Source organism: Vitis riparia, chromosome 13, assembly GCF_004353265.1.
Source record: "Vitis riparia cultivar Riparia Gloire de Montpellier isolate 1030 chromosome 13, EGFV_Vit.rip_1.0, whole genome shotgun sequence".
NCBI lineage: Eukaryota > Viridiplantae > Streptophyta > Magnoliopsida > Vitales > Vitaceae > Vitis > Vitis riparia.
This window is the reverse complement of record NC_048443.1, coordinates 710,137-736,647: the sequence shown is the minus strand read 5'-3', so window position 1 is coordinate 736,647 and position 26,511 is coordinate 710,137. Positions and strand designations below refer to the sequence as shown.

General features: G+C 35.3%; 1 protein-coding gene across 10 annotated transcripts; it reads right to left on the bottom strand.

Annotated features, from left to right (window-relative positions):
* Window positions 1–299: 299 nt before the first annotated feature.
* LOC117928889 (putative disease resistance RPP13-like protein 1) lies at window positions 300–9,586 on the bottom strand. 10 transcript variants are annotated; one of them, XM_034848979.1, is made up of 12 exons: window positions 5,092–9,586; window positions 4,284–4,436; window positions 4,035–4,162; window positions 3,892–3,943; window positions 3,612–3,707; window positions 3,145–3,503; window positions 2,680–2,757; window positions 2,502–2,602; window positions 2,218–2,308; window positions 1,891–1,976; window positions 1,276–1,556; window positions 300–1,154 (listed from the first exon to the last, which is right to left on the bottom strand). In XM_034848979.1, exon 1 carries the CDS (start codon window positions 9,394–9,396, stop codon window positions 6,967–6,969), a length of 2,430 nt encoding a protein of 809 aa, XP_034704870.1. In that variant the 5' UTR covers window positions 9,397–9,586; the 3' UTR covers window positions 300–1,154; window positions 1,276–1,556; window positions 1,891–1,976; window positions 2,218–2,308; window positions 2,502–2,602; window positions 2,680–2,757; window positions 3,145–3,503; window positions 3,612–3,707; window positions 3,892–3,943; window positions 4,035–4,162; window positions 4,284–4,436; window positions 5,092–6,966. The 10 variants fall into 10 exon arrangements, with proteins under 10 accessions (XP_034704870.1, XP_034704871.1, XP_034704876.1 ...); XM_034848980.1 differs by having other exon boundaries at window positions 3,357–3,503; XM_034848985.1 differs by having other exon boundaries at window positions 300–1,195; window positions 2,680–3,503.
* Window positions 9,587–26,511: the final 16,925 nt, after the last annotated feature.

Below are 26,511 nucleotides of genomic sequence, written 5' to 3'. Positions count from 1 at the left end.
TAAAAATTAAAATTAATTTTAAGATATAATAAAATATATTTAATCTATTTAACGAATTAAATTAAATTAAATTATTAAAACTGATTACCAAACACCCAACAATTAACACTCTCTTCTTAAAGAAAGTTTTTGAATCTTATCGTTTTGAACTGGGATATCTTGGAACTGCAGGGAGGAACCCCTGTTTGCTGTGTTTCATATTCTCAAATTACCCGCTTCTTTTTCATTCGGCGTTTTTGATCCATCTTCATTGTTCTGTTCAGATTTTCTCTTCAGTTTTCTGCCTAGATGAATCTGGCTAGAAAACCAGGAGAATGTTCTATCATAGAAGAAAATAATATTCACTAGACTCTTTCAACTTAATCAACATGCAGAGAAAACCAGTTGGGTGACCAATTATTCACATGGTAACTGACATACATGGTCTCTCTACTTGTTAATCATCAGCCAAGCGTATAGTAATATAAGCTTGGGTTCATCTCTCTTATGACACTGATGACAAGTTTGCATGGGCTTCGCCTTCTGGTGATTTTGCATTTGGATTCCGTCCTCTTCAGGTGAAAAGGATCTATTCCTTCTTGCTATCTGGACTGCAAATGGAAATTAACCGGAGCCAAGAGGATCAAAAGTTGAGCTTACCACCAATGGACAGCTTGTTCTCCATGGAGGCTAAGACATATGGAAGACAAAGACTGGTAATATGAGCAGCGAAGCAGTGCATGGTGCCATGCTTGGAGATGGAAATTGAATACCAGTATATGGAGAGCTTCAAGCACCCAACTAATACCATCTTGCCAACCCAGGGATTGGGTGTTGGAGCCCACTGTGCAGTTGCTATTTTTGAGGACCTGAGGTTTGCAAATGGAACTGGAAGCTGTTGGAGGAAAAGACTACCTCTTTCAAATGGGAGGTTGGATAAAACTACTGTTGCCAGAAGTGCTCTAATCATGATATTGATGTCCAGTGAACTAACTTCAGGCAGAGGCAAGCAAAATAAAGCAATTCTAATCCTCTCAGTCCTCTTAGGCCCCTCTCTGTTCTTCTTTGTTTCTGTCGTTGCAATTTCTCTAGTTTTCTAATGCTTGAACCTCAAAAATCTGCAGCTTTATCACAGAATCCTGAGTACAAGAGGTGGTAGAAGCCTTTGGCACTGTCTATAGAGGGATATTACCATCAGGTTCTGGAAATTCTGTTGCTGAAAGGAAGTTGGAGAAGGTGGTGGGAGAAGGTGAGAAAGAATTCAAAGCAAAAGTGAATGTGATAGGCCAAACTCACCATAAGAATCCAGGACGCTTGCTGGGTTTTACTGCCATGAGGGTGAACACCGACTTCTGGTGTATGAGTTCATGCACAATGGCTCTTTCTCAAGCTTCCTTTTCGGAGGCGCCCGAGGACTTGTGCCTGAATGAAGAATGCAGTAAACAGATCATCCATTGCAACATAAAACCCTCAGAACATAACTCCTGGATGATACTTTTACAGCCAAAGTTGCAAACTTTGGCTGGGAAAGCTTCTGATAACACATTATGAAGCATCAGCTCAACGCCAGGGTCAATCTGCAAAGCAAGGGATTCATCAATGTTTCCTTCAAACTAAATAATAAGGAACAAAATGGATCATTCTGCATTTTCAGTTGTGTTTGTTATAGCATTTATACAAGAACTTTAGGGGTTTCTATGTATGACTTTATTCTTTAGGGGTTTCTATATATAACTTCATTCCTACTTTGTCAGTGAATATGGTGATGGTGTTACATTATAAATCATAGTGAACTGGTGGAATTTGATCATTTAGTCAACTTCATCCAAAACTGTTCCACAGTTGAGGGGATTGTTAACTTTGCCATGGGCCAAGCAGCAATTTCTTAAGAAGCTGGGTAACAAAGAGTACCATAATTTGGACTAGTTTCAATGGAAACTCTCCTGTTTTTGTGCATGATGTCTTCAGCTTCAGCTTTTCCTTTGCTTTTGACTAGCCTGAAATTGATCCAACTCTCTTTAATCGATTAAATGCATAAATGAATCCTCTTCATTGTTTTAAGTAATAACAAAATTCTGGAAGACCAGGAAAGTTTGACACTGGAGAGAAGACAAAATGACAACACCATAAATTCTGGAAGAGGGCTTTGCTTTCTAACCATTACCATAATTTTAGAGCTCAACCCAGATGAGTAAATTATATTTCAGAATGTTCAGAAGATATTCTAAAGACATGCACCTTCTACTCACAGTTTCTTGCTCTTCTTGAACAGAGCAATGAACATCAATAGTTCAGCACCCAGGAATCTCCCCCTCCTCCAATTCCTTCACTGGGAAAACACTACCAAAATTAGAACAATCTACCAAAATCAGAACAATCTATCCTCTTCCTTGGGGGAAAAGTCACCTTCCCAATCAAGGAAATCATCAGGATTAATTTGGTCAATATATATCAGAGTATACATCAAGAAGCTTTGCTCAAAATTGAAATACATCAAGAGCTGCCATTTTCTTCTATTTCACCTTTGGACTTAGGCAATCAATGGTAACAGTCTAACACACTCCTTAAGCTCCAATTGAGGTTGGCAGGGATTGGCAACTTTAATGACTTCAAAATCATAGCTCTGTGAAGGGAGACAAACATGAATCATAGGAAGATCAACAAGTGAACAACTATCAATCAGCAAGGAATAGGAAATACCTTTGGATATTTACAAATGAAAAATTTGAGAGTCCAGCTTTGAAGAGTACAGATAAGAGGGTTGAGTTTTCTTTTATTCTGCAATAAGATTAGAAGCATCAATGAAACACTAAAAGGTTATATATAGAAGCCCTTCTAAATCACCGAAGAGACCCCACAAGCAGATTTGAAGAGTAGATCATTGGAAAGTTACTGGATCCATTATCTAGCTAATCATCTATCAATTTCTAAGGCTTGATTGTAGTAGAAAAAATTTCTAATTACAATGCCACAAAATTGGTTGATCCATTAAAAACAAAAATGAGGCTCTTGACAGAAAATGATTAGGAATGCATGCATGCAACAAACACAAATGGAAAATGATATAAGATTTTCATGGATTAAACAAAAATACATGGCAATATAGAACCAGGAGGATAAGGTCACAGACAGGACAATATTAAAAGAAATTATTATTTTTCTGACCTGAAAACCGAGGCATTCAGAACAGTATACATTTGTAAGTAGTCCATGGAAACCGGGGAACATATGCAGATGTTGTATTCTATCGCATAAGGCAAACACTCAATATGCAATAGCATAACCAAGCCCAGAAAGCCATATATGCCTTTCTGTTTTGTTTTTTAACCTATTCTCATCTCTTATGACCAGAAGTTCCAAGGATGATATAACCTCACCAAATAAGTTAGAAACCAGCCCATCCAGCAGGTTGAGTAGCCAGCTTGCCCTCAATCTTCTTTGTCACCAAACAGCTGGGCATTATTGCCTCCAATGGGGGGTCTGGAAATGTTAGAGCTGGCAGCAGGGGTGGCTGTAAAAACTATCTGTTCCAAAATCCCAAGTTTCAGGGCCAGAAGTTGCTTCTGTGGCTGGTTTGTTGTGATGACCATTTCTAAACCTAACAGACTCGTTATTGTTGTCTGGGCACCTACCTCAGAGAAAGCCTGTCATGGATTAGAGTCTGGGCCAGAGGAATCGGATTTTCTTTACTGGAGTTCCCAGTCTGTTGCTTCAATCTTTTCTCTGTGCTGTTATAAGAAGAAAACCCATCAGACACATGAATGGGTACAAAAAGATAAACTTCAGGTTTTGGTTGTGTTGAAAAGCACAAGAAACTTCAGGTTTTGGTTGTATAGAAAAGCACAAGAAACTTCACAAGAAGCAAATCATACCCCAGACTCACTGAAGAAAAATAAAGTACAATTGACTTACCCAAACGTCTACCTTCTCATTTATAGGTTCCCTCCTGGACAAATCCCCACATCTAGGACAAGAAAAGGAAGAAAATGGGAGTCAAATTTTTTTCAACCAAATGTCAGCACAACCTTATCAAAAAGCATAGTTTTCCATTCAACCTCAGCAGCTCTATATGCAGGTGTAGTGTACTTTCTGATGTTTTCTTCAATGGAAATTCCTCTGTTTTTATACATGATATCTTCAGCTTCAGCTTTTCCTTTTGCTTTTGACATGGCTGAGACTGATCCTGTAATAAAAAATCACAGGCACAAGTAGATATTTAACAGAAGAGGATCCAAATCTCTTCAATTGATTAATGTATAAATGAATTAATCAAAATTTTTAGAGATAATTATAGGGAGATGAACCTTGTGCCTCTGGGTTTCTTATTCATCTTGAACAGAGCAATGTGCATCAACTGTTCAGCACCCAGGAATCTCTCCCTTCCTCCACAGGCAAAACCCTCCCAAAATCAGAACAATCTATCCTTCCTTCAGATTCCACTTCCTTGGAAAAGTCACCTTCCCAATCAAGAAATTAATTTGAGTAATAATATCAGAGTACCTTTTGAATTAACAAGTCTATTTTGGTTTGATAAATTTAGCACACGCAATTCCCTTTTTCTTGCACGAGAAAGGAAAAGTTAAAAAATAAAAATAAAATTTGAACTTAATAATTTTTTAAAATTATCAATTATAATACTATTTTGCTTCTCAGAAAATTTAAGGGAAAATAGGGAAAAAATTGAGGGATTTATTTAACACTTCTTAAGGAACCAAAAATGTTTTAGATGTTGTCAAATCCATGATTAAAACCTGTTTACTTCCAATTAAATGAGTTTAATCAAACACATGAAGTTGTGAATAAAATTATTTTAAAAGCATTGAAATTCAAGTCATTAAAGTTGTCCATGTTCCAATTTAAACAAGTTTAAACACATGAAATTGTCCATAAAATCATATAAAACAGCATTGAATAAAATATTGAATCATATATGCAATTATTTTTTTGCAGACTGCCAAATCAAAACAGAGCATGAAAAACGTGTTCAATATTTTTTTTCCGGCTTGAAGCTTCGAGAAAAAGAAAATCTTAAATCAAATAAACAATACTAGCAAATGAATTGGAACGTAAATACTTTTCTGAAGAAAAGAAGTTCATGCACAGAAGAATTACCTGATTGTACATTGGTGGAGTGCCACTTCCATTAAAATAGCACATGGTTGATCACTATTTCTGGAATGTGTGCTATATAACACCATTCTTCCCCTTTCTCAAATTGACACCGTTTTTCCAGTGAAAGACACTCCCTAACAATCAGATAAGAGAGGGAGTCTGGAAGCTTCTCTTTTGTCAAGTATTTGAGCTTACGACAGTTTCTGATATCCAATGCTTTAAGAGAGGTGAGGTGTTGAAGACCCTCTTTTTTTAAGGATTGGAGCATTGGGCAGTTCTCCACTCCCAAATATTTGAGAGAGATGAGGTGTTGAAGACCCCAGGAATCTTGTAGTCTCTGTTTTGTCAAGTGTTGGAGCTTAGGGCAATTGTTGATATACAATGTTTCAAGAGAGGTGAGGTGTTGGAGACCCACTTCTGTCAAGTACTGGAGCTCATGGCAGTTGTGGATATACAATCTTTCAAGAGAGGTGAGTTGTTGAAGACCCACTTCTGTCAAGGATTGGAGCCTTGGGCATCCATCAATTCGTAATTCTTTGAGAGAGATAAGGTGTTGAAGAACAGATCCTGTTGAGAACTGGAGCTCTGGGCAGTTTATGATCCCTAATTCTAGAAGAGAGGTGAGTTGTTGAAGCCCCCAATTGTCAAGAGACTTGAGATTGGGAAGCTCTACAATTTCAAGACAAGTTAGAGATAGGGCAACAGACACTCCTTGGGAAATAATTCAAAGTCTTCACAACTACCTTCCATTCTTAAACGTGTAAGAGAGGTCAGCCTTTGCAAACCCCACTCCATCTGGGGCGTGAGTTGGTTGCATTTCCCAATCACAAGTTCACTTAGTTTGGAAGGCAAACCCTCTCTCTGAAACAACAATTCTGGACAATCCCATAAACACAACTCCTGTATAGATGAGTTCATTGCTGCCAAAGACCTAAGCTTGGAGCAACTAGAGATCCAACAATACTCCAATTTGAGACCAGGCAATTCGATAGATTCAAGATTAGGGCACTCCTGGATATGGATTCCCAAGACACATAAAGATGTGGGATCCCCCTCTGAAATCGAGATGAACAGCTTCCTAAGCCCCTTAAGACCATTGATTGCGAAATGAGTCAACTCAGGGAAGAGTCTAATGAGAAGGATAACGAGAGAGAATCATCGATAACACCACCAAAGATCCTCAGCCTTTGAAGGGCTGGGAGATGACATCTGAACAACTCAGGTAGGAGAAACTCTAGTTTGGAACATTGAGAGATTGATAGTGATCTCAATGTAGTGGGTAAACCAACTTTGTGCAGGGATCTAGAAAAACTACAATCATAGATTTTCAGATCATAAATGTTGCTTTGCAAGATTTCCTCCTCTAGTAGAGACTCCACATAATCACATTTTCTGATTGAGAGCTGGTGTGGTGCCACTGGAAGTTGCTTCCACTGAGACACGTCTAAAATTTCAATTTCTGAAGTTTGAAGAGCTATGAAGTCACAAGCTGCCATTTGCAACTGCAATTTACCAAAATTCACCATCTTCAATTCACGGATGGCAAGAACTGTGAGCGAAGTCATAAGTAGCTGCGGACAATTATAAATTTGAAGTTCCTCCAATGAAAGAAGCTGTTCTGGCAATTTCCCAGTGAGTTTGGGACAACATCGCATAGAAAGCTTCCGGAGATGAGGGAATTCTTCACAACATAACCATTTCTCCCAATTCAGCATATCCTCAAATGATAGTGTTTCTAGGGATTGAAAGGAAGCATTCCCATGAAACTCACTACCCACACACTCTACTCCATTCATTCTTGAAATTTGTAGATATTTAAGATGGGTTAGCTGCCCAAGTGGTGGCAATGTTGAGCAATTGCCACAACCCCGAAGCTCAAGGGACACAAGATTCAAGGCTAAAGGATCTCCAAGCCAATTTGGAAATCTTACCAGGATAGTTTCTGATCGAGAGCTGTTTTAAATTTGGATGAGGTAGTAACTTGTTGAGTATATCATGTATTGTTGAACCACTTTGTATAACACCATCAGTACACCTGTCATCCCAATCCAAGATTAACTCATCAAGATAACTCTTATCCTTCATATTAGCCTGTAATGCATCATTAACACTCACAACGTTCTTCATGTCTGAAATATAAAGTGCTCCCCGAATCTCTGAAAGCTCCCTTAATTCTCCAATTCTTAATCCACTCTTTTGGCCCACAATAAAATAAGTCAACCTCTGTAAACTTTTTAATCGACCAATACCATGATTGGACATTTCTTTCAATGAATCACATCCAAAAATATCAAGATGACGCAAATTAATCAATTTCCCCATCCTTGAAGGCAATTCATTAAGACATGAACACCTTCTTAGTATCATTGTTTGTAAATTGCACAAACAGCATACTGATTCAGGTAATTTTTGAATCATTGTGAAAGATAAATCCAAGTAACGTAAATGTTTCAAATTGCCTATCGATTTAGGCAAATCGATTATTTTATATTCTCGCAACGACAACACGCGTAGACACCTCATTTTTGGTAATATATCTTGCAAAACTCTTTTACTCAAAATATAAGAAGGCTCGTATTGTGATGGCTTCACATCTAAGAATGTGTGAAGAGATTGAGCTTTAGTAATAGCCTCAAACTTTTTAAATGCAACCATTTGGTCATAATCAGTTTTGAAGTACAAAAAGTGACGAGTCTTCTCAGATACTTTTGGTACCTTATCATCATCTTCCACTCGAGCACAAAAATCTCCAGACACGTGTTGAGCCAATTCATGTATTAGATCATGCATTACAAAGCATGATCCTTTTTTTCTAATAGATTTTTGAAAGAATGACTTTGCAAGAAGCTCATCAAAATACGACTCACCTAACTCTTCCATTCTCCTTCTGTCGCTTAGTTGTGGATGCAGAAGACCTTCTGCCATCCATAATAAAATCAGCTTCTCTTTGTCGAATTCATGGTTCCGGGGAAAAATTGAACAATATGCAAAACAATGCTTTAGAGGTAGAGAAAGATGATGATAGCTCAATCTCAAAGATGGAAGAATTTCAGGACCACTCCGCAGATGCCATATTTCACTGTTCAAGACATTCTCCCATTCCCTTTTTTCGACCTTAGAGTGCAATAGACGGCCGAGTGCTTTTACAGCTAAAGGCAATCCTTGGCACTTGTCCACAATCTGTCTGCCTATGGGTTCAAGCTCAAGGAATGCGTTGGAGTCTCTGTCCTCAAATGCAAGCTTTTCAAATAGCCTCCAACAATGTTGAGGGCTTAATTGTCCCAGATGACGAGTCTGGACTGCACGCATAGTTGTTGCAACAGATTCATTACGACTGGTCACAACAATCTTGCTTCCCTGTGCTGCAGCAAGGAGTGGAGTTCGTAGCCTATCCCAACCTTCACCATCACTAGGCTCCATATCCCAACCTTCCCAATCACGAGGTTTCAAATCCCAGACGTCGTCAAGAACAAGCAGAAATCTCTTGTTACTAAGTTGGTCTTTGAGTTCAAGCTGAAGCTTATTTAGATTGTCAGAATCAGTTTTAGAACCGATTTCCTCCAGAAATGATTTGGTGACCTTGATAAGAAGAAACTCAGTGGAAACACAGACCCATGCTTTCAAGTGGAAGTGTTCTTTCACTCGGTCATCGTTATAGAGAAGCCGAGCAAGAGTGGTCTTGCCGCTGCCGCCCATGCCCACTATGGACATCACTTCCATGTTGTCGCCTGTTGCATTATCAGAAAGCAACCAGTCAGCCATCTCCTTCTGAATTTCATCCCTGCCGAAAACAAGGGACTCATCCTCCAACGAAGTGGATATTGATGATCTTGGTGACAGTTTCTCGCCCCCACCTTCTTTCAGCCCGAGCCCAACTTTTTCTTGAGCAATAGACACAAGTTTCTCAATCATCCCATTCACCCTGGACTCCATGCTTTGAGTAGCAAATGGAGCCTTAACCCAAGCAGAGAACTTGTTCCATTTCCACGCCTTATGAGTCCCGCCGATTTGGGAGTCAGCAGCTTCCATCTTGCACCGCAAAGCGTCGGTAGCGATCTCGTCCAATAGGTCTTCCGCATCATACACAGCATCCTTGACATGGACCAACCAATTTTTGACATTTGGGTTTGAAAATTGCTTCACCTCCGCATCATCGAGCACTTTGTGGACAACCAGCAATTTCCTCTTCAACTCGCTGAGGAGTTCATCGCTGGGATTCTGTCGCCCAAGGAAGTTTATGAACTCCGGAGAAGCAAATCTGTCGAATAGAAGTTGAAGCGAAGCCGAGAGGAGTGCGTCCGCCATATCTGTAACCAGAATACAGAATGACACCACTAAGCTGCAGCACACTGGTTTGTATTTGCCTAGATGCAATTTCTGGGTTCAGGAAATTTCTACGGTACCACTTCGGTACCTACCGAAAAAACGTTCTTGGCCATTGGATGAAGGTGGTTCAATCCGGACCGTCCAATTGGCTTACGTATTTAAAAAAAAAAAAGGGGGGCAATAAGCTACAGGTTGCCGGTGAACTTGTAATAAGAGTGTTGTTCTTCTCTGAAACTAGTATGGCCTCTTCCCCATGGGTTTGTGTGCTGTTCTTGGATAATGTTGAGGGGTTTTGGTGATTATTTGTTTGTTTGTTTGTTTGTATATTTTTTTTTGTTGATGGGTATTTTCTCTTTTTTCCTTGAGTGTGGGTTTTGGGTGAGTTGATCTGGATCTGTGTACTTGTAGCTGCATTTTCTTGCTGTTTTAGGGGTTTTGCGGGCTGGGTTTTCTTGGGAAACCTCTGGTATGGGAAAATGAGGGAAGCAAACACATTGTGAAGAAAAATATGGAATGCTTGCAGAGATGGGAGTTTGATCTGGTTTTGCTGGTGGTGTGGGGTTTTAACAAGTTGGGTTTGTGGGGAAATTCCCAGACCAGGAAATGAGTCACCTTTCAACTGATTTTTGCTTGCAATTCATGGCTTCATAGTCTTCACATTTCAGTCTCGTTTTCCTTCTCATCTTTCATCTTTGTCACTGATTTACTGTTGATGGCCAGGAGCTTTCTTATTTTGACTCACTTTTTGTTGGAACGAGTCCATCAAGATCTATTTTACCCTTTGGTTTACTATTCATGACGATGATTGTGTTTGTTCTTTTTCTTTTTTCTTTTTTTATTTGATTCTTGCAGAGATTTGGAGGGTTGGGTTTCTGAAAAAGAAAAGTCTTTCTAGTGTAGCGAGGGGAAAAAAATAGGCTTTTGATCAGACTTTGGAAATGGAATTTCAAAATTGGGGGAAATTTAGGGTTTTTCAACTCATACTGTGTGCTGCTGGTTGGATTTTAACTTACGGATTTGTGTTGACAGGTTTGGATCTAAGTGTGGATGGTTTTGGTTCTTGCAGGAATTTGGAGAGTCTGGTCACTGTAAAAGATCCAAATCTACGTACGCACTCTGTAAAAGCACATGAGATATTTATTTTAATGTAATTAAAATAACAAAATATTTATCAATAAAATAAATTATAAAAATTATAACACTTGAATTATTTATACAAAATATTTATTTTAATGTAATTAAAATATTTTATGAGATATATAGTAATTACTATTCTTACAAATAAAATATGTTGAAATTTAGAAAATTTTAGATATTTGGTAAAATTTAGAAAATACTTTTAAAATTTGAAAATCACTTGAATGGTTGAAAAGCTGTAATGTTTTTTTTTAAAAAAAATATTTGATAGATGATTCTTTTAAAAATACTTACAAAAAAAATGTTTTCATTAAAAATACTTTAAATCAAACCATTACTAAATTCACTTTTACATGATTTAAATTTTATATCATCAAATTTAATTACAAAATAAAACTTATCATTTTCTTCATTGATGAATAATAATATTAATGACAATTTCATAACAAATAACTAGATGATCTCAATTTGAATTCATAAAAAGATTAAAAAATTTACAACCTAAAACATTATTATTATATATATATATATATGTTACATTTGAGACTTGTAATCACTTGAAATTTTATCTAAATTTTTTTTAAAAAAAATTTTAAACTTGATCTTCAAATTTGATTTATCAAAATACATCTCATATATTTTGTAATAAGGTAATTGAAATTATTTAACTTTCATATTAAATTAGTATCTTTTTGTATATATATATATATATATATATATATATATATATATATATATATATGAATAATGAGAATACAAGGTAGTCCGTAGAATTTTCTTTTTTAAGATAGAGTTAGGTAGTTTATTAAATAATAAATTATATTTGATATTTAATAAAAAAAATTATAATATTTAGATACGTATATGAAATGCATATAATTATTTCTCATAAATAGGTGATTTTATCGATTTGATAAATTTTTATAAATTTTTTAATGATATGTACTCGAGTCATTGGAGTCAAATGTGGGTAGTATCCCATGGGTGACAAATAACAACCAAAAAATAATACATGAACATATTTTGTATCATTTACAAACAAAATATTCTGAAATTTTTATTTAATTTATAATTAATTAATCAATTTATTGCAAATCCTCATGAGAATTTTGAGTTAAAATAATTCATTTAAAATAAATAATTCCAAAATGAAAACAATAATTATGGGTTTTAAGGTTTTTTTTTTTTTAAATGATTAAATTCATATTCAACCACTATAATTTTAAATTTAATTTCAGAATCGGTGAAAAGCCCATGAGAAAAGACAAAAAAACCCTCTTCTTTTTTCTTCTAATTATAATTATTATTATTATTATTTTATTTTTTTATACTAATATTCTTATAGTTCTACCCTTTCTAAAGTAGGCTAACCATTTTTCTTCTCTTTATCCTTAATTGGATTGGTATTCTTCCATAAATTTAGAACTTAAAAATTGTTAATTTTGAGAGGGTTGGAAGTATTTCTTATTACTTAAAAATATTTTCTTCCATAGAAATTAAGAAAATTTTGGAAAGTTCTCAAGAAACAGCTTTCACAGTTCAGGATTGCTAACTTTGCCATGACACTCACATGCACAAGTAGATATTTAACAGAAAATGATCCACATCTCTTCGATTGATGAATGAATCAAATTCATTGTTTGAAGTAACAGAAAATTTCTGGAAGAAGAGAAAGTTTGACACTGGAGAGATAGAAAATAACTATAACAGCAAGTGCAGCTGCTCCAAGATATCTATGTTGCACCTCTGGGAAACCTGATGATGATTTCAAGAAGGCACACTATTTCAGAACTTGGGAAACCCCAGTCTATCCTCTTCCTTGGAGGAAAAGTCACCTTCCCAATCAAGAAAATCATCAGGATTAAACAAAAGTACATGGCAAAATAGAAGCAGGAGGATAAGGTCACAGACAGGGCAATATTAAAAGAAATTATTATTTTTCTGACCTGAAAACCGATGCGTACAGAAGAGTACACATTTGTAGGTAGTCCATGGAAACCAGGGAACATATGCAGATGTTGTATTCTATTGCATAGAGCAAACACTCAATACTCAGTAGCATAACCAAGCCCAGAAAACCATATATCCCTTTTTGTTTTGCCTTTTTACCTATTCTCATCTCTTATGATCAGAGGTGCCAAGGATGATATAACCTCACCAAATAAATTAGAAACCAGCCCATCCAGCAGGCTGAGTAGCTAGCTTGCCCTCAATCTTCTTTGAGTCACCAAACAGCTGGGCATTATTGCCTCCAGCAAGGGTGGCTGTAGAACTCTCTGTTCCAAAACCCCAAGTTTCAGGGCTATAAGTTGCTTCTGTGGCTGGTTTGTTGTGATGGCCATTTCTGGTCCTAACGGACTTGCTATTGTTGTCTGGGCACCTCAGAGAAAGCCTGCCATGGATTAGAGTCTGGGCCAGGGGGATTGTTAACCTTGCAATGGGCCAAGCAGCAATTTCTTAAGAAGCTGGGTGACAAAGAGTACCATAATTTGGACTAGTTTCAATGGAAATTCCTCTGTTTTTATATATCTTCAGTTTCAGCATTTCCTTTTGCTTTTGACATGGCTGAAACTGATCCTGGAATCAAAAATCACATCCACAAGTAGATATTTAACAGAGAAGGATCCAAATCTCTTCAATTGATTAATGTATAAATGAATTAATCAATATTTTTAAAGATAGGTGTAGGGAGATGAACCTTGTACCTCTGAGTTTCTTATTCATCTTGAACAGAGCAATGAGCATCAATTGTTGAGCACCCAGGAATCTCTCTTCCTCCACAGGCAAAACCCCTCCAAAATCTGAACAATCTATCCTTTCTACAGATTCCACTCAAAGTCAAAACATCTCAAAGAGAGATTTATGCCTATTGCTTACCTTCTGGAGAGGTCAACTTGGTTAGTGCATACAATAGACCGGTTTTTCCATAGTCATAATTGAACTTTGTTTCTCATAAGAAATTTTCTATGCTCATCTTGATTACTTATAACGAAACACTGAGAGGAAGAAAAAAAAAACATAAAAAATGATGATTAGTTGGGTTTGATGTGAAGAGAATTTAAATTGCATAGGATCACATGTTGACAATTAAGCACGCATTTAATAGCAAAAATTCAGTCCGTTACCTTGGTTCGTGCTTTGGGAAGCCATTTCTGCTCCCTTTGATATCCAATAATCTGCTTTCCGGGTGCATGATGGTCCGAGAATGAGCGATCAATGAGCTCTTCCCTTGTCTCCCAAAATTCAGTCCAAAGTGGAGTGTGTGCGTGTTTGCCGGGAGTTCCAAAGAGAAGAAAGGATACTCTCTTCTAAAAAATGCAAACACATCTCTATATATATATTGCACATTACACACTTTAGTTGGACGACTTGACTTAATGGGTCAGTCAAGTGAATTAGGGTGAACCCATAAAAAATCAAGCAACAATATGTGTCCAGTCTCATTATGGACCACAATGCAAAAATAAATTAACACTGATTTATGATATTATCAAATTGATTATGTAAGTCCACACATAAAATTCCAACATGATGAATTTGGCACATGCAATTCCCTTTTTCTTGTATGAGAAAGGAAAGAGTAAAAAATAAAAATAAAATTTGAACTTATTAATTTTTTAAAATTATCAATTATAAAACTATTTTGGTTCTCATAAAATTTAAGGGAAAATAGGGAAAAAAAATTGTAAACTTTTTCTCGATTGTTTATGGGAAAATTGAGAGAAAAACCTAAATCTATGAGGAATTTATTTAACACTTTAGGTTTTAGATGTCAAATCCATAATTTAGACCTACTTACTTCCAATTAAATGAGTTTAATCAAACACATCAAATTGTCGATAAAATTATATAAAACAACATTGAATAAAATATTGAATCATATATGTATATATGAAATCATAAATCTTATAATTGGTATATTAGAGCAAGAAAAAATCAAAGCAATTTGAATTTCTTACTAATAAAACAACTAACTAGAATGGGCTCGAGTGTTGTTTTGTGCCTTAAAGATAAGAAATAAACAGAGAACATGGAAAAAACCAATATGCATATATCCATGTTTTTACTTTATTTTTTTCTTTATTTTTGAATAGTTATAAATGGTTCATTTAATTTTTGCAAACGACCTAATTAAGGCAAAGCATGAAAATGTGTTCAATATTTGTTTCTAGCTAGACGCTTTAAGAACAAGAAAATCTTCAATCAAATAAACAGTACTAGCAAATGAATTGAAACATAAATACTTTTATGAAGAAAAGAAGTTCATGCACAGAAGAAATAGTTGAATGAGTTTAACTAAGGTAGTACCTAAAGTTTGTTAAGGTAGTACCTAAGGTAGATTAAGGTAGTACCTTAGGGCTATTAAGGTAGTATCTAAGGTATAGTCACCAAAATACTAAAGGTGAACCAATTGACCACACTAATTAATCACATAATGACGTGCTCTAAGAGTCACAAATGAAGTAAGTAATATCCACAAATGAAGTTTTGAGACTTTAGATAGGTAGTACTCAAGTTTCACTTAGGTAGTACCCAAGTTTCACTTAGGTAGTACCTAAGGGTCGGTTAGTGTAGTACCTAAGGTAGATTAAGGTAGTACCTAAGGTACAGTCACCAAAATACTAAAGTTGAACCAACTGATCACATTAATAAATCACAAAATGACATGTTCTAAGTGTCACAAATGAAGTAAGTAATATCCTCAAAATGAAGTTTTGAGGCTTCACACAAGTAGTACCTAAGTTTAACGAAGGTAGTATCTAAGGTACAGTCACTAAAATATTAAAGTTGAACTAACTGATCACATTAATTAATCACACAAATGACATGTTCTAAGTGTCACAAATAAAGTAAGTAATATTCACAAATGAAGTTTTGAGGCTTCACACAGGTAATACCTAAGTTTAACTAAGGTAGTATCTAAGGTTAGTTAAGGTAGTACCTAAGGTATAGTCACTAAAATACTAAAGTTGAACCAATTGATCACATTAATTAATCACAAAATGACATGTTCCAAGTGTCACAAATAAAGTAAGTAATAGCCACAAATGAAATTTTGAGGCTTCACACAGGTAATACTAAGTTTAATTAAGATAGTACCTAAGATCAGTTAAAGTAGTATCTAAGGTAGATTAAGGTTGTACCTAAGAATTATTAATATAATACCTAAGGTACAGTCACCGGTCGAGGATCAATTGATCGGTTTGTTGGGATCCAATACTTTAAGAGTCTCCCATGCTTCATTTTTTGCACTATTTCCTTTGGTTCTTCAAGGGCTTCGCCAATTTTATGGTCTAGGAGAGATATTTGGTGCTATTTCTTGCTAATAAAGCCATCTTGGAGACGGATTTGCGAGTCTAAGACACATTTGGAGGTTAGGGTTTCGATTTTTGGGTACCCACTCTCTCCACCCGAGCTCCATTTCGTTTTTCCTGGATTCTCTTGGACTCCCATGACTCCTAGACGAGCCAAAAGACGTATTTTGACACCGTCTTGGGGTTTTGGATTTAGGTTTCTAAACTGAAATGAAAAATGAGAGATTTTGAGTTTTCGGGAGTAAAGAGAGATGAGAGAAAGCTTCCAAATGAGAGAGGGTGATATGAAGCTTGAGATAATGTTGAGGATGTTGAGCTAGAGAAATGGAGGGATAATTTGGGCACAAAAGATGAAGCCAATTTAGAGTGCACAAAAATGATAAAACTTTTCATATTAAAAGTTGATTTTCATATTTTCCATTGTTGGGTTTTGAAAATGCTATTATGTTAGGATGGAAAGCCCATAACACAACTTTCTCGAAAAAGAAAGAAAAACCAAAAAGCTGATGCCAAACTTTGTTGTGTAGGGTGGGTGGAGCTTTCCAAAAAGAAAGCATAGCAATAAAGCAGATTCCGGTTTATCCCTTTTTTTTTATCTTTTTTTTTTTTTTTTTTTGGTTTTCAATGTTCATTAGCTTCAAAAATAATAATAAAAAAAATCACGGGCCATCACCACCACCAGACTGCACCACCCAGGCACCGATCAAACGCAGGCTCAGAGAGAGAGTTGTGAGCTTTGACCCAAAATGCCGCATTTAAAAAAAAAATGCATAAACTAAACCGAATATGAAAATAATGCCCAATCTAATGCGTCTGGGCCACGTTGAATGCCACATCATAAAACCGTAGTTGGTAACTACGGTTTTGAATTTTTTTAAATTGGTCAAAACCGTAGTTGGTAACTACGGTTTTGAATTCCTTTTTCGTCCCTTTCCCATTAGGTTTCTTCATTTCCCCGACTGGCTTTCTTCCCTTTAGGGTTTTGTTCTTCCCTTTAGGGTTTCGTTCTTCCCTTTGGGGTTTCATCCTTCCCGTTGCATCCTTGGTTCAAATTCAAATTTTGGAAGTCGTTGTCAGGTAAGATTTATGAATTTTTCAGTTAATCGTAAAATTTAATTTTTTTTTTTTTTTGTAAATCTATTTGGTTTGTTGTTGTAGATTTGTTTGGTAAAGACATGTTTGATTTTATTTTGATTTTGAGCTTAGCAGAAAGAAAATGGTTTTTTTGGTAAAGAAAACGGATATGGAATGGGGGACCAGTATGGATTTCTTTTTGTTAAAGATACCAAAAATGGAGGGGACCACTGTAAAAAAACTCCGGTGATTTTTGTTATAGAAATAGAAAATATCTTCAAATATTTGTTACCAAGAGTGAGGGGACCACTCAGATGGTATATCTTCAAATATCTGAACAAGAATCTTAAACCCATTCTCAAAATATATGCAAAATGTTTTGTTGTTTAGTTCTCCACTTCCTAGAACCTTGAGATTTGTTTGTATAGTTCTTTAGTTTGGTGATACTTGATTTTTTTCCATTCAGCTTCCTGTGAGATTCTGATTGAACATAATTTAATGATTTTTTATTGTTAAATCTATTCTCTTCTTTGCATCTGTAGAAATTCTCATTCCTTTTATTGTAATTTTATTGAACTAATGAAAAGTTGAAAACTAGAACATTCAATCCTTCATCAGTTGGTATATATGAGATTTTTAATTATTTTATTTGTATTTTCTCTCATTCTCCCACTCAGTAAGAAATTATTAGAACTTGTCTAGTATTGTTTTTTAAAATTGTTATAAAAAATAATTTTTGAGGATAATTTTTTAAACTATCTGTCAGTTATTTTCAAAATTTTACTTGAAACCACCAATGTAAAAAATAATTTTTAAATTTATTATCTGTGTTTCTGGATTTTTAGCCAATATTCGGACTTACATCATATATATTTGCATGAGAAACAGATGAATTGAATGAAGGGCAGGGCTCATGATCAACTTCCTTTTTAGTTATTCTTTCTGCTTCTTCTTCTTCTTCTTCTTCTTCTTTTCCTCCTCCTCCTCCTCCTGTTGCTGTTTTGGTTTACCTCAAGAATCTCTTTGCCCTTCTCTTCCAAATTAAACCTTAATCAAAAGCTTTAGTACAAGTATATTCTTCTTCTTCTTCTTAGGTTGCTCTCCTGTATTTGTGGATAGGTAAGCTTCAAAGCTTGGTTTTTCTCCTTTCTTGTGGGTTCAATCTTACGTTTCTCACTGTCAAAAACATTCCATGGAAATTTGAATACATACCACTATAAAACTCATGAAAAAACTAGACCCATTGTTTTTTTTTTTTTTTTTTTTTTTTTTTTTTTTTTGTGAACAAAGTTGTTTAGATTGAGCACTATGTTAATAGATCTCACTGTCTGATCCTTTTTTATTGATCTCCCTGATCTTTGCCCTATTCATCTTGTGGATCCTTTAGGGGGCCTATTTTCTAAAAAAGTTTTTGTTTTTAGAACAAACAATAGTGTTTCAATGTTTGGTAAGTTGTAGACTGGAAATAGCTTTTGAAAATTTATTCTAAACATAGAGTGGTTTGTTTGAATAAGTTTAAGGATTTTTCACATATTTTTTTGTAGAGTGTTTTGAAAAATAATCTAAAAATAATGAGAATAAGTTGGAAAATTTTGTACTATTTCATAAGTGTACAGTATCTCGAGCAAAAAAAAAAAAAAATTCTATATTTAGGTTCTCAAAAAGAAGTTTATTCCTACCAATTAAAGGTTGTCAAACAGAGCCTAGCTAGCTAGTTTTTGAGAAATACAAAAATGGTAAATGAGGTGTAGTGCATAAAAGTTACAAGTAAAATAGACAAAAACGCTGACCATGGATTGTTTGGTATGGAAAGTGTCAAGGGACATGTTTTTCTCTTTTGCTTTCATTTTCCACGCAGAAAAGTAATTAATGTGAAAAAGAGAAAAAGTATAGTAGCTTTAAGCTTATGATCTTTTCACAATATACATGGTACAATGAAAGGCTTCGTACACTTGGAGTAGAAGGCCTCTAGTATAAGTTTGTAACAGTTCAACTTTTGTTAATTTCCTTCCACTTAGGATTTGCCTAATAGTTCTCTTCTTGATATGTATGGAAGTTGCCAAGTTTGAAGAAGAAAAAATGAGAGCCCTTGATTTAAACAATTTTTTTTTTTTTTTTTTTGCCTTGTATTTAGAGAGGAAAATGTGTACACGAAAACAAAGTAATGGTTGCTATTATTAAAGTGGGTTCAAGGCCTTTATCCTAGCCATCAGAATCTGATCTTGACCTTTTTGTTGCCACTCTAGATGGCTGTTACTTCATATGGTAGACAACATAAATAATTTAAATTTTGGGAAAACCATATTGGGACTCAAACCCCCTTGTTCTTATACATGGCAAAAGAGTTCATGACCAGGGGGACTAATGTGATTTTTGTTTTACAATTGTTAATAAATATATATATACACACACAAAAATTTTTATTTTTCTTATTTTAATAAAAAAAATAAAGGAATTTTGGAGACAAATATATTTTTAATACATTTTTATCATACATAAGATATTAAAATAAACATCTAATAAATAATTTAATTTTAATTATCTTATTTCCAAATTTGATTTAAGTATTAAAAATATAAAAATGATTATCATAAATTTTTTAATGAGTCTTTGTTCATTTTTATTAATTAAACTTAATAGAAAAAAAAATTACAAATATTTTAAAAATCATACATATATCATCATTTCTTTTGTATCTTTTAGATATATCAATGTAAAATGTGTTTTCAAGTTCTATATATTATTAATTTATTATCGAATATTAGAAATAATATATATATATATATATATATATATATATATTATATATATATATATATATATATATATATAATTTAAAGGTATATAACTTGAATATGCGTATTATTTCTTTTTTTTTTCCTCAAAATTTCTTCCATCGATTTATTTGTCAAAATTTCCACTGATATTTCCCGATATATCCTAGTATATTCGTAAAATCCAACTAACGATATATCCATGAAAACTGATGTCTCATCCTTGGTTCTACTATCTTTTTGAGGTCATGCTTCCCATATCCCATGTTGTCCTCTGTTTTAGATCTACAATTTGGTAATTCATATGAAATTGTTGATTTATCCTAGGTTATTGATTCATCTTCACACACAATTTCTCATCTAGACAGCTCCTGATAAATGAAACTAGTCTAAAGAAGGGACCTAGCTTTCCAAAAACAGAATAAACACATATATCAAATTTTTATAATTGTGTAATTGATATTTTATTAATATATTTTTTTTTGGTCAGTTACTTTTATTTGATTTTGATTTTGATTTTTTTTTCGACTTTTAGCTTTAATCAAATATCAATTGATTCATGAATAATAACATAATTATTTAAATTATATATTATTTAATAGTTCATAACATTCAATTTTATTTTAATATATGATATTTTATAATAAAAAAATTGGTGGATTATTTTTTATTTAATTTTAAGATTATTGTAATTTTTTAACTCAACATTTATTGATTTATAGCCCACTACCTAAGTTTTAAATTAAAATTCTATAAAACATTTATCTACGATTATATTTGTATCATAGATAACTATTTAAATAAAAAAATTATTATTATGAAGTGATTTATATTTTTCCTCCTAATGTGTAAAAATGTGTTTTATTATATAATTGTGCATTCACATGTTAAAATATTATATGCAATTTCTCTTGCTATTATTTTCATTGATTATTAAACCATTTGATATTGTATTTTTTGTAGGTAAATCATGTCTGAATCTATTGTTCTTGTGATTTGTTTTTGTAAAGGAAAATTGTTGAGGACAGAAATAGATGTAAAGTATATTGGGGATCTAGTTGTAATTGTGCCTTTGGATGTGCTTGTTAGTTCAACCTATGAACACTTGTTATCTATGATATACTCGAGAACTGACATTGACAAAAAACAGTTTCAATTAGTCCTCAATTGTAGATATCCTTTAAAAAGGGAAAATAGGTTTCAACCTTGTCCAATATGGGATGATAATAGTTTATCTCAAATGTTGAAATTGGTTAACACATTTGGAATGGACGAAATTGAATTGTATATTGAACAAGTGCCAGTACAACCACGGGAGATGGGGCAATTTTTGGGTAACTTCACACAATTATTACTCGGACAAAATGATAATGTTGAGGAATTTGAGTATGGTTGTGGACCTAGTAGTGCCCCAGTTGCAATGACTTATGAGTGTAGAGCAAATGAAATGAAGAAGAATGTGAATCCCTAGAAGGTGATGATCAAAGTGAGAGAGCAGAAGATGTTCAACATGATGGCGATGGGGTGTTCGAATTTATTGATGAGGAAAACAATAATGTTAATGTTGTTTCATCTTTCTTAGCTCTTCACGAAGCAATGGAAAGTGAACAAGGGAGATATGTCTCCGTGGATGGGGAATGTTGTGATATGTCAAATAACCCAGATCTTGATGATCCAATAGAGTATTCCCCTGTTCAGTATCACTCGGCGCCATCATTGCAGTTTGAAAATGTAGAAAACATTGGTAACGCCGTTTCAAGTGACTGGACCCCATGGGGGAACACTAATATTGGAAACTCAGGTGGAGAGTTCATGGTTGGCCAAGTTTTTAATTCAAAAGCAGATTAACAACATGCTGCGAAGTTGTACTCTTTAAGTCAACACCAAGAGTACGTTGTTGTTTCGTCAACTACAAAGTTGTTGGTGCTGAGCAATCGCAATGTCCATGGAAACTTCGTGCTATGGTTGTAAAATGTACAACTTCATTTGCAATCAATAAATACAATGGTCCCCACAAATGTGTAAATCCTTGCTTGAATCGGGATCATCAACAATTAGATTCCAACTTGATTGCTGCTCATATCCAAGGAATGATTAAAGCACAATTCACATTGTCAGTGGCTACTATTCAAGCAAGTATTGTGGAGAAATTCGGATACCAAATATCATACAAGAAGGCATCTAAAGTGAAGCTTAAAGCTCTTACAAACTTATTTGGTGATTTTTATAAGTCATATGTAGAGCTGCCACATTTTTTCATTGCCTTAGAGCAGGCAAATCCAGGATGTGTTGTAATTTCAAAAACATTTCCTGGTATTATGGAGAATACAGAAATATTTCAACGAGTTTTTTGGACATTTCAGCCATCTATTGAAGGATTCAAGCATTGTCGGCCTATACTCAGTATTGATGGTACACATTTGTATGGGAAGTATAAAGGCACTTTAATGATTGCTATGTGTTGTAATGGAAATAATCAGTTATTCCCATTGGCTTTTGCCCTAACAGAGGGTGAGAATATTGATAGTTGGGGATGGTTTTTGGCATGTATTAGAACAAGAGTCACTAATAGGAGGAAACTTTGTGTTATATCAGATCGACATCCAGGCATTATGGCTGCAATGAGCGATGTTCATCTTGGTTGGTCTGAGCCATACGCATATCATAGGGTTTGTATGCGTCATCTTGCTAGCAATTTTATGACTCGATTCAATGATAAAATATTGAAAAATCTGATGTGCAGAGCAGCCTTAGCAACCAAGATTGAAAAATTCAATAAACATATGAACACAATTGGGAGGATTAATACAGTCGCACAACAATGGTTGGAAGCAATCCCTTTTGAGAAATGGGCACTCTCTCATGACGGAGGTCGAAGGTACGACATCATGACTACAAACATGTTGGAGATGTTCAATAGTGTGCTTAAAGGGGCTCGTAGCTTACCCGTAATTGCTTTGATTCAATTGACATTTTTTCGGCTAAATAGTTACTTGGTTGTGAGAAGGGAACAAGGTGCTAATCGACTTGCTTCAAGTGAGGAATACAGTCCATATGTTGATGCTAAGATGAAGGCAAATGTGGTTAAGGCGGGATCTCATGAGATTGTTTTATATGATCACATCCAAGGACAATTCCATGTGAAGAGTAATAGGGGTACTAAGAGTAGCTCAACTCGTGGTCGAACATATCGCGTCAACTTACAGGAGTATGCATGCACGTGTGGTAAAACACTCATATATGGATTCCCATGTAGTCATATTCTAGCAGCATGTCATTTTCGTTCAGTTGATTTTAGACCACTTGTTCAACACTACTACAGTACACAATCATACTATAATACTTGGGCACCCTTGTTCCATCCCATTTTCAATGTATATGAGTGGCCTCCTTATGATGGCCCGATTATCATGCCTTCTGAGTTGATGAAATGTGCATCGAGTGGACGACTTAAATCAAGTCGTTTACATAATGAAATGGATGTTAGAGAGGGCAAGACTTCTATTACATGTGGGTTATGCAAACAAAGTGGCCACAATCGTTGTTCTTGTCAAAACAGTAATAGAGTTGATTAGACCTTGTGATGTGTGCATGTAATTTTCTTGGATATTGTGATGTAAGCTACTATGATACTACCTTTATTCAATTATTGGCTTTGGTTTGATTATAAATATTGATGTTATTTGCCTAATCAGGTTATTTGTATTTGGAATAATGTCCATACTATAGGGGAAACTCTGTCAAAATTTTGAAATTTTCTATTAAAATGTTAACAAAATGCTTCATTGTATTTGTATCTCTAATTTTATTTTAAACTAGTATGACTTGTTTATTGGTCATAAATGAATTGATCTACTTAAATTTATCAAACTGATATATACTTAATATATGGAAAACTCCATAAATTTTAAAAACTTTTCCATTAAAAATATTTTTTATTTAAAAACAATAAGTATTGTTTATTTATCTTCACATTTTTGTTACAGATATGGAGTATAGAGGACATAGTTTTGATCCAGATCCATTAGATACGTCTATTTTGGTTCTACATAGACATAGGTCTCATTTAGTTGACTCTGGTCAGGTATGTGTATGAAAACACATAATATCTCTTTAAAGAATGAAAAAAATTGCAGTTTATTATCTAAATGATTTATTTGTATTTTTACAGCTTGCTTCAGTCTTGACTTGTCGACAACATATATCTAGGTTTATGCGGGAGTGGGAGATGGATCCTCGTCTTCGACCTTATATTATTCGATCTGAATTTTATGGTGTATATCGTATTGGACACATTACACTAGATTGGGGATTGATCACTAGTCTAGTTGAGAGATGGCGTCCTGAGACACACACATTTCACTTACCTGTTGGGGAGATGACCATTACTTTACAGGATGTTGCTGTCATATTAGGTCTTCGTATTCATGGGCTTCCCATCAATGACACATGTGATATAGATTGGTCATTGCTATGTTATGAACTTTTAGGGGTGACTTCTCCTACATCTGAGATTAAAGGATCAGCGATATCGACATGATGGCTATGTCACCAGTTCTCTCATCCACTAGTTGATTTAGATGATGCCACATTAGAGCAGTATGCACGAGCTTTCATATTAAGACTCATAGGTTCAACGCTATTTACAGACAAGAAGGGTACTCACATACATATGTGTTATCTCCCATTTTTTAGAGAGTTGACTCATACATCTATGTATACAAACCCTATATACATCTATGTATACAAACGCTATTTGCAGTATTAGCACACCTATATAGGGAGTTGTGTCGAGCGAGTTTGGATGGTGCCACCGATATTGCTGGATGTGTCACACTATTACAGGTATAATTAATTATTCACATTAGATTGAAATTTCTAGTTGTTTTAAGTTTATAATTTAAGTAAAATTTTAATGTTACATTTTTTTGCAGTTATGGTCTTGGGAGAGACTCCACCTGGGTCGACCCGATTTTGGTCGACCACCAGCCCCTCCAGCAGCCCAGCATTTAGAGCATGATGCAGTCGATGATTTACCAGCTGAGCATTTAGAGCAGGGATTACAGGATGAGGCATTGTTACACAAGGGTTTACTAGCCGATCCGTTAGGATGTAGGTGGAGAGTACCTTTATCATGGGCTCAAAACCCATCACGTGTGTTGACATTTTATCGAGACCAATTAGATGCACAGACCCATGACTAGGTACATATAAGATCTAATGTGCTATTGTTAACCATATAAACGTTAACTTTATTAATTTCAAATGTTGATTTTAACAGGTTTTATGGGAGCCTTACATGGGAGACTTAGTTGCCCATCTTCCGGCGATATCTCTAGTAGACCAGGAGATTTGGAGGACGATGTCACCTCTTATCTACTTTGACATTGTCGAGTGGCATCGACCGGAGCGAGTGTTGCGACAGTTTGGCCTCCAACAAGGGATACCTCCATCTTGTTCCATAGAGTAACACCTCCATTCCGTGGATAGGCAAGGACGACATAAGTATGATTGGGAGGCATTTCATGCACAGTATATTACCTTTGGGTTAGTCGTGCGGAGCGTATTGTGACGGCACCACTTATGGTGGGTGCTATGCAGTTTCATGATCCATATATGGAGTGGTATCGACGTATTACACGACGTTTGATCACACCCCCTCTCCATAGAGATCAGATGAGGTATCATAGTACAACAGCAGCTACTCAGTTGTTGGTAAGATTTTTTTAATTTATAAATGGTTTATTAAATTTTAATTAATTAAAAATCATCTTCGTCTGTTTAACTTTTTTTTTTTTTAATAGATCACTGGTATGGTTGAGATTGCTAGTCGATCTGCTGGGCCTACTTCAGGTGCATTAGGCGACATTCATCGGATTGCTATTGATATTTTGCATGTTATTGGAGAGGACCATCGCATACATTTTGCCCGTCAGTCGCCTACATCATCATACCCATCTATGAGACCACCTGTGTCAACCACTACAGTTAGGATGCAGCCTATTCGAGGCCGAGGGAGAAATAGTAGGAGAGATGGTGGGCGAGCTGGTCGACAGCCTCGACGATCTATGCATCCACCCGAGACCATGTTAGCACCATCCACATCATCTACCCCATTTGCACCTGAGGTTTCCACATTTTCCCCTTCACCCCTACCATTACCTTCACCTAGACCTTCTCCCTTAGAGCATGTCGTATCAGATACCACTCTACCATCACCTGTATTTCCTCCCACAGACGCCACTATACCTGATGTCACTACACGAGAGACTACCCCCACTATCTACTAATCTACCATCACTTCTACCTTGTCTCGAGGAGACCACTACACCACATGTCACCTCACCATCATCACTTATATTTCCTCTTCTCGAGCCCACTATATCAGATGTTATTGCACCAGCTACCACTACAGTAGATGTCATTCTTCCATTTCCTATATCACCTTTCCTAGATGCTACCATATCAGATATCACTGTACCTGAGATCGCCCCACCATCTACCACTTTACCATCACCTACACCTCTTCCCATAGAGACTACCATGCATCATACCCTTACACATGTTACACAGTTAGATGTATGTCCACCTAGGAGACATCGTGGTCCACGTAGACGTCGAGTCTTGCCTCCATCAGCTCCATCTCAACCTATACATACTGAGACATGGCAGATTGCACAGTTAGATTCCACAAAGATGTCTGTGTATCATAGGTGTCCGCAGAGAAAGAGGAAGACCCCATCATGTGGCACTCATTGAGGACTGGTTTTTAGTTTTTGTGTTTATTTTCATTT

Bases quoted from the DNA above. Each gene is read 5' to 3' on its own strand.
- LOC117928889 (XM_034848985.1), bottom strand. From the start codon at position 9,396: ATGGCGGACGCACTCCTCTCGGCTTCGCTTCAACTTCTATTCGACAGA.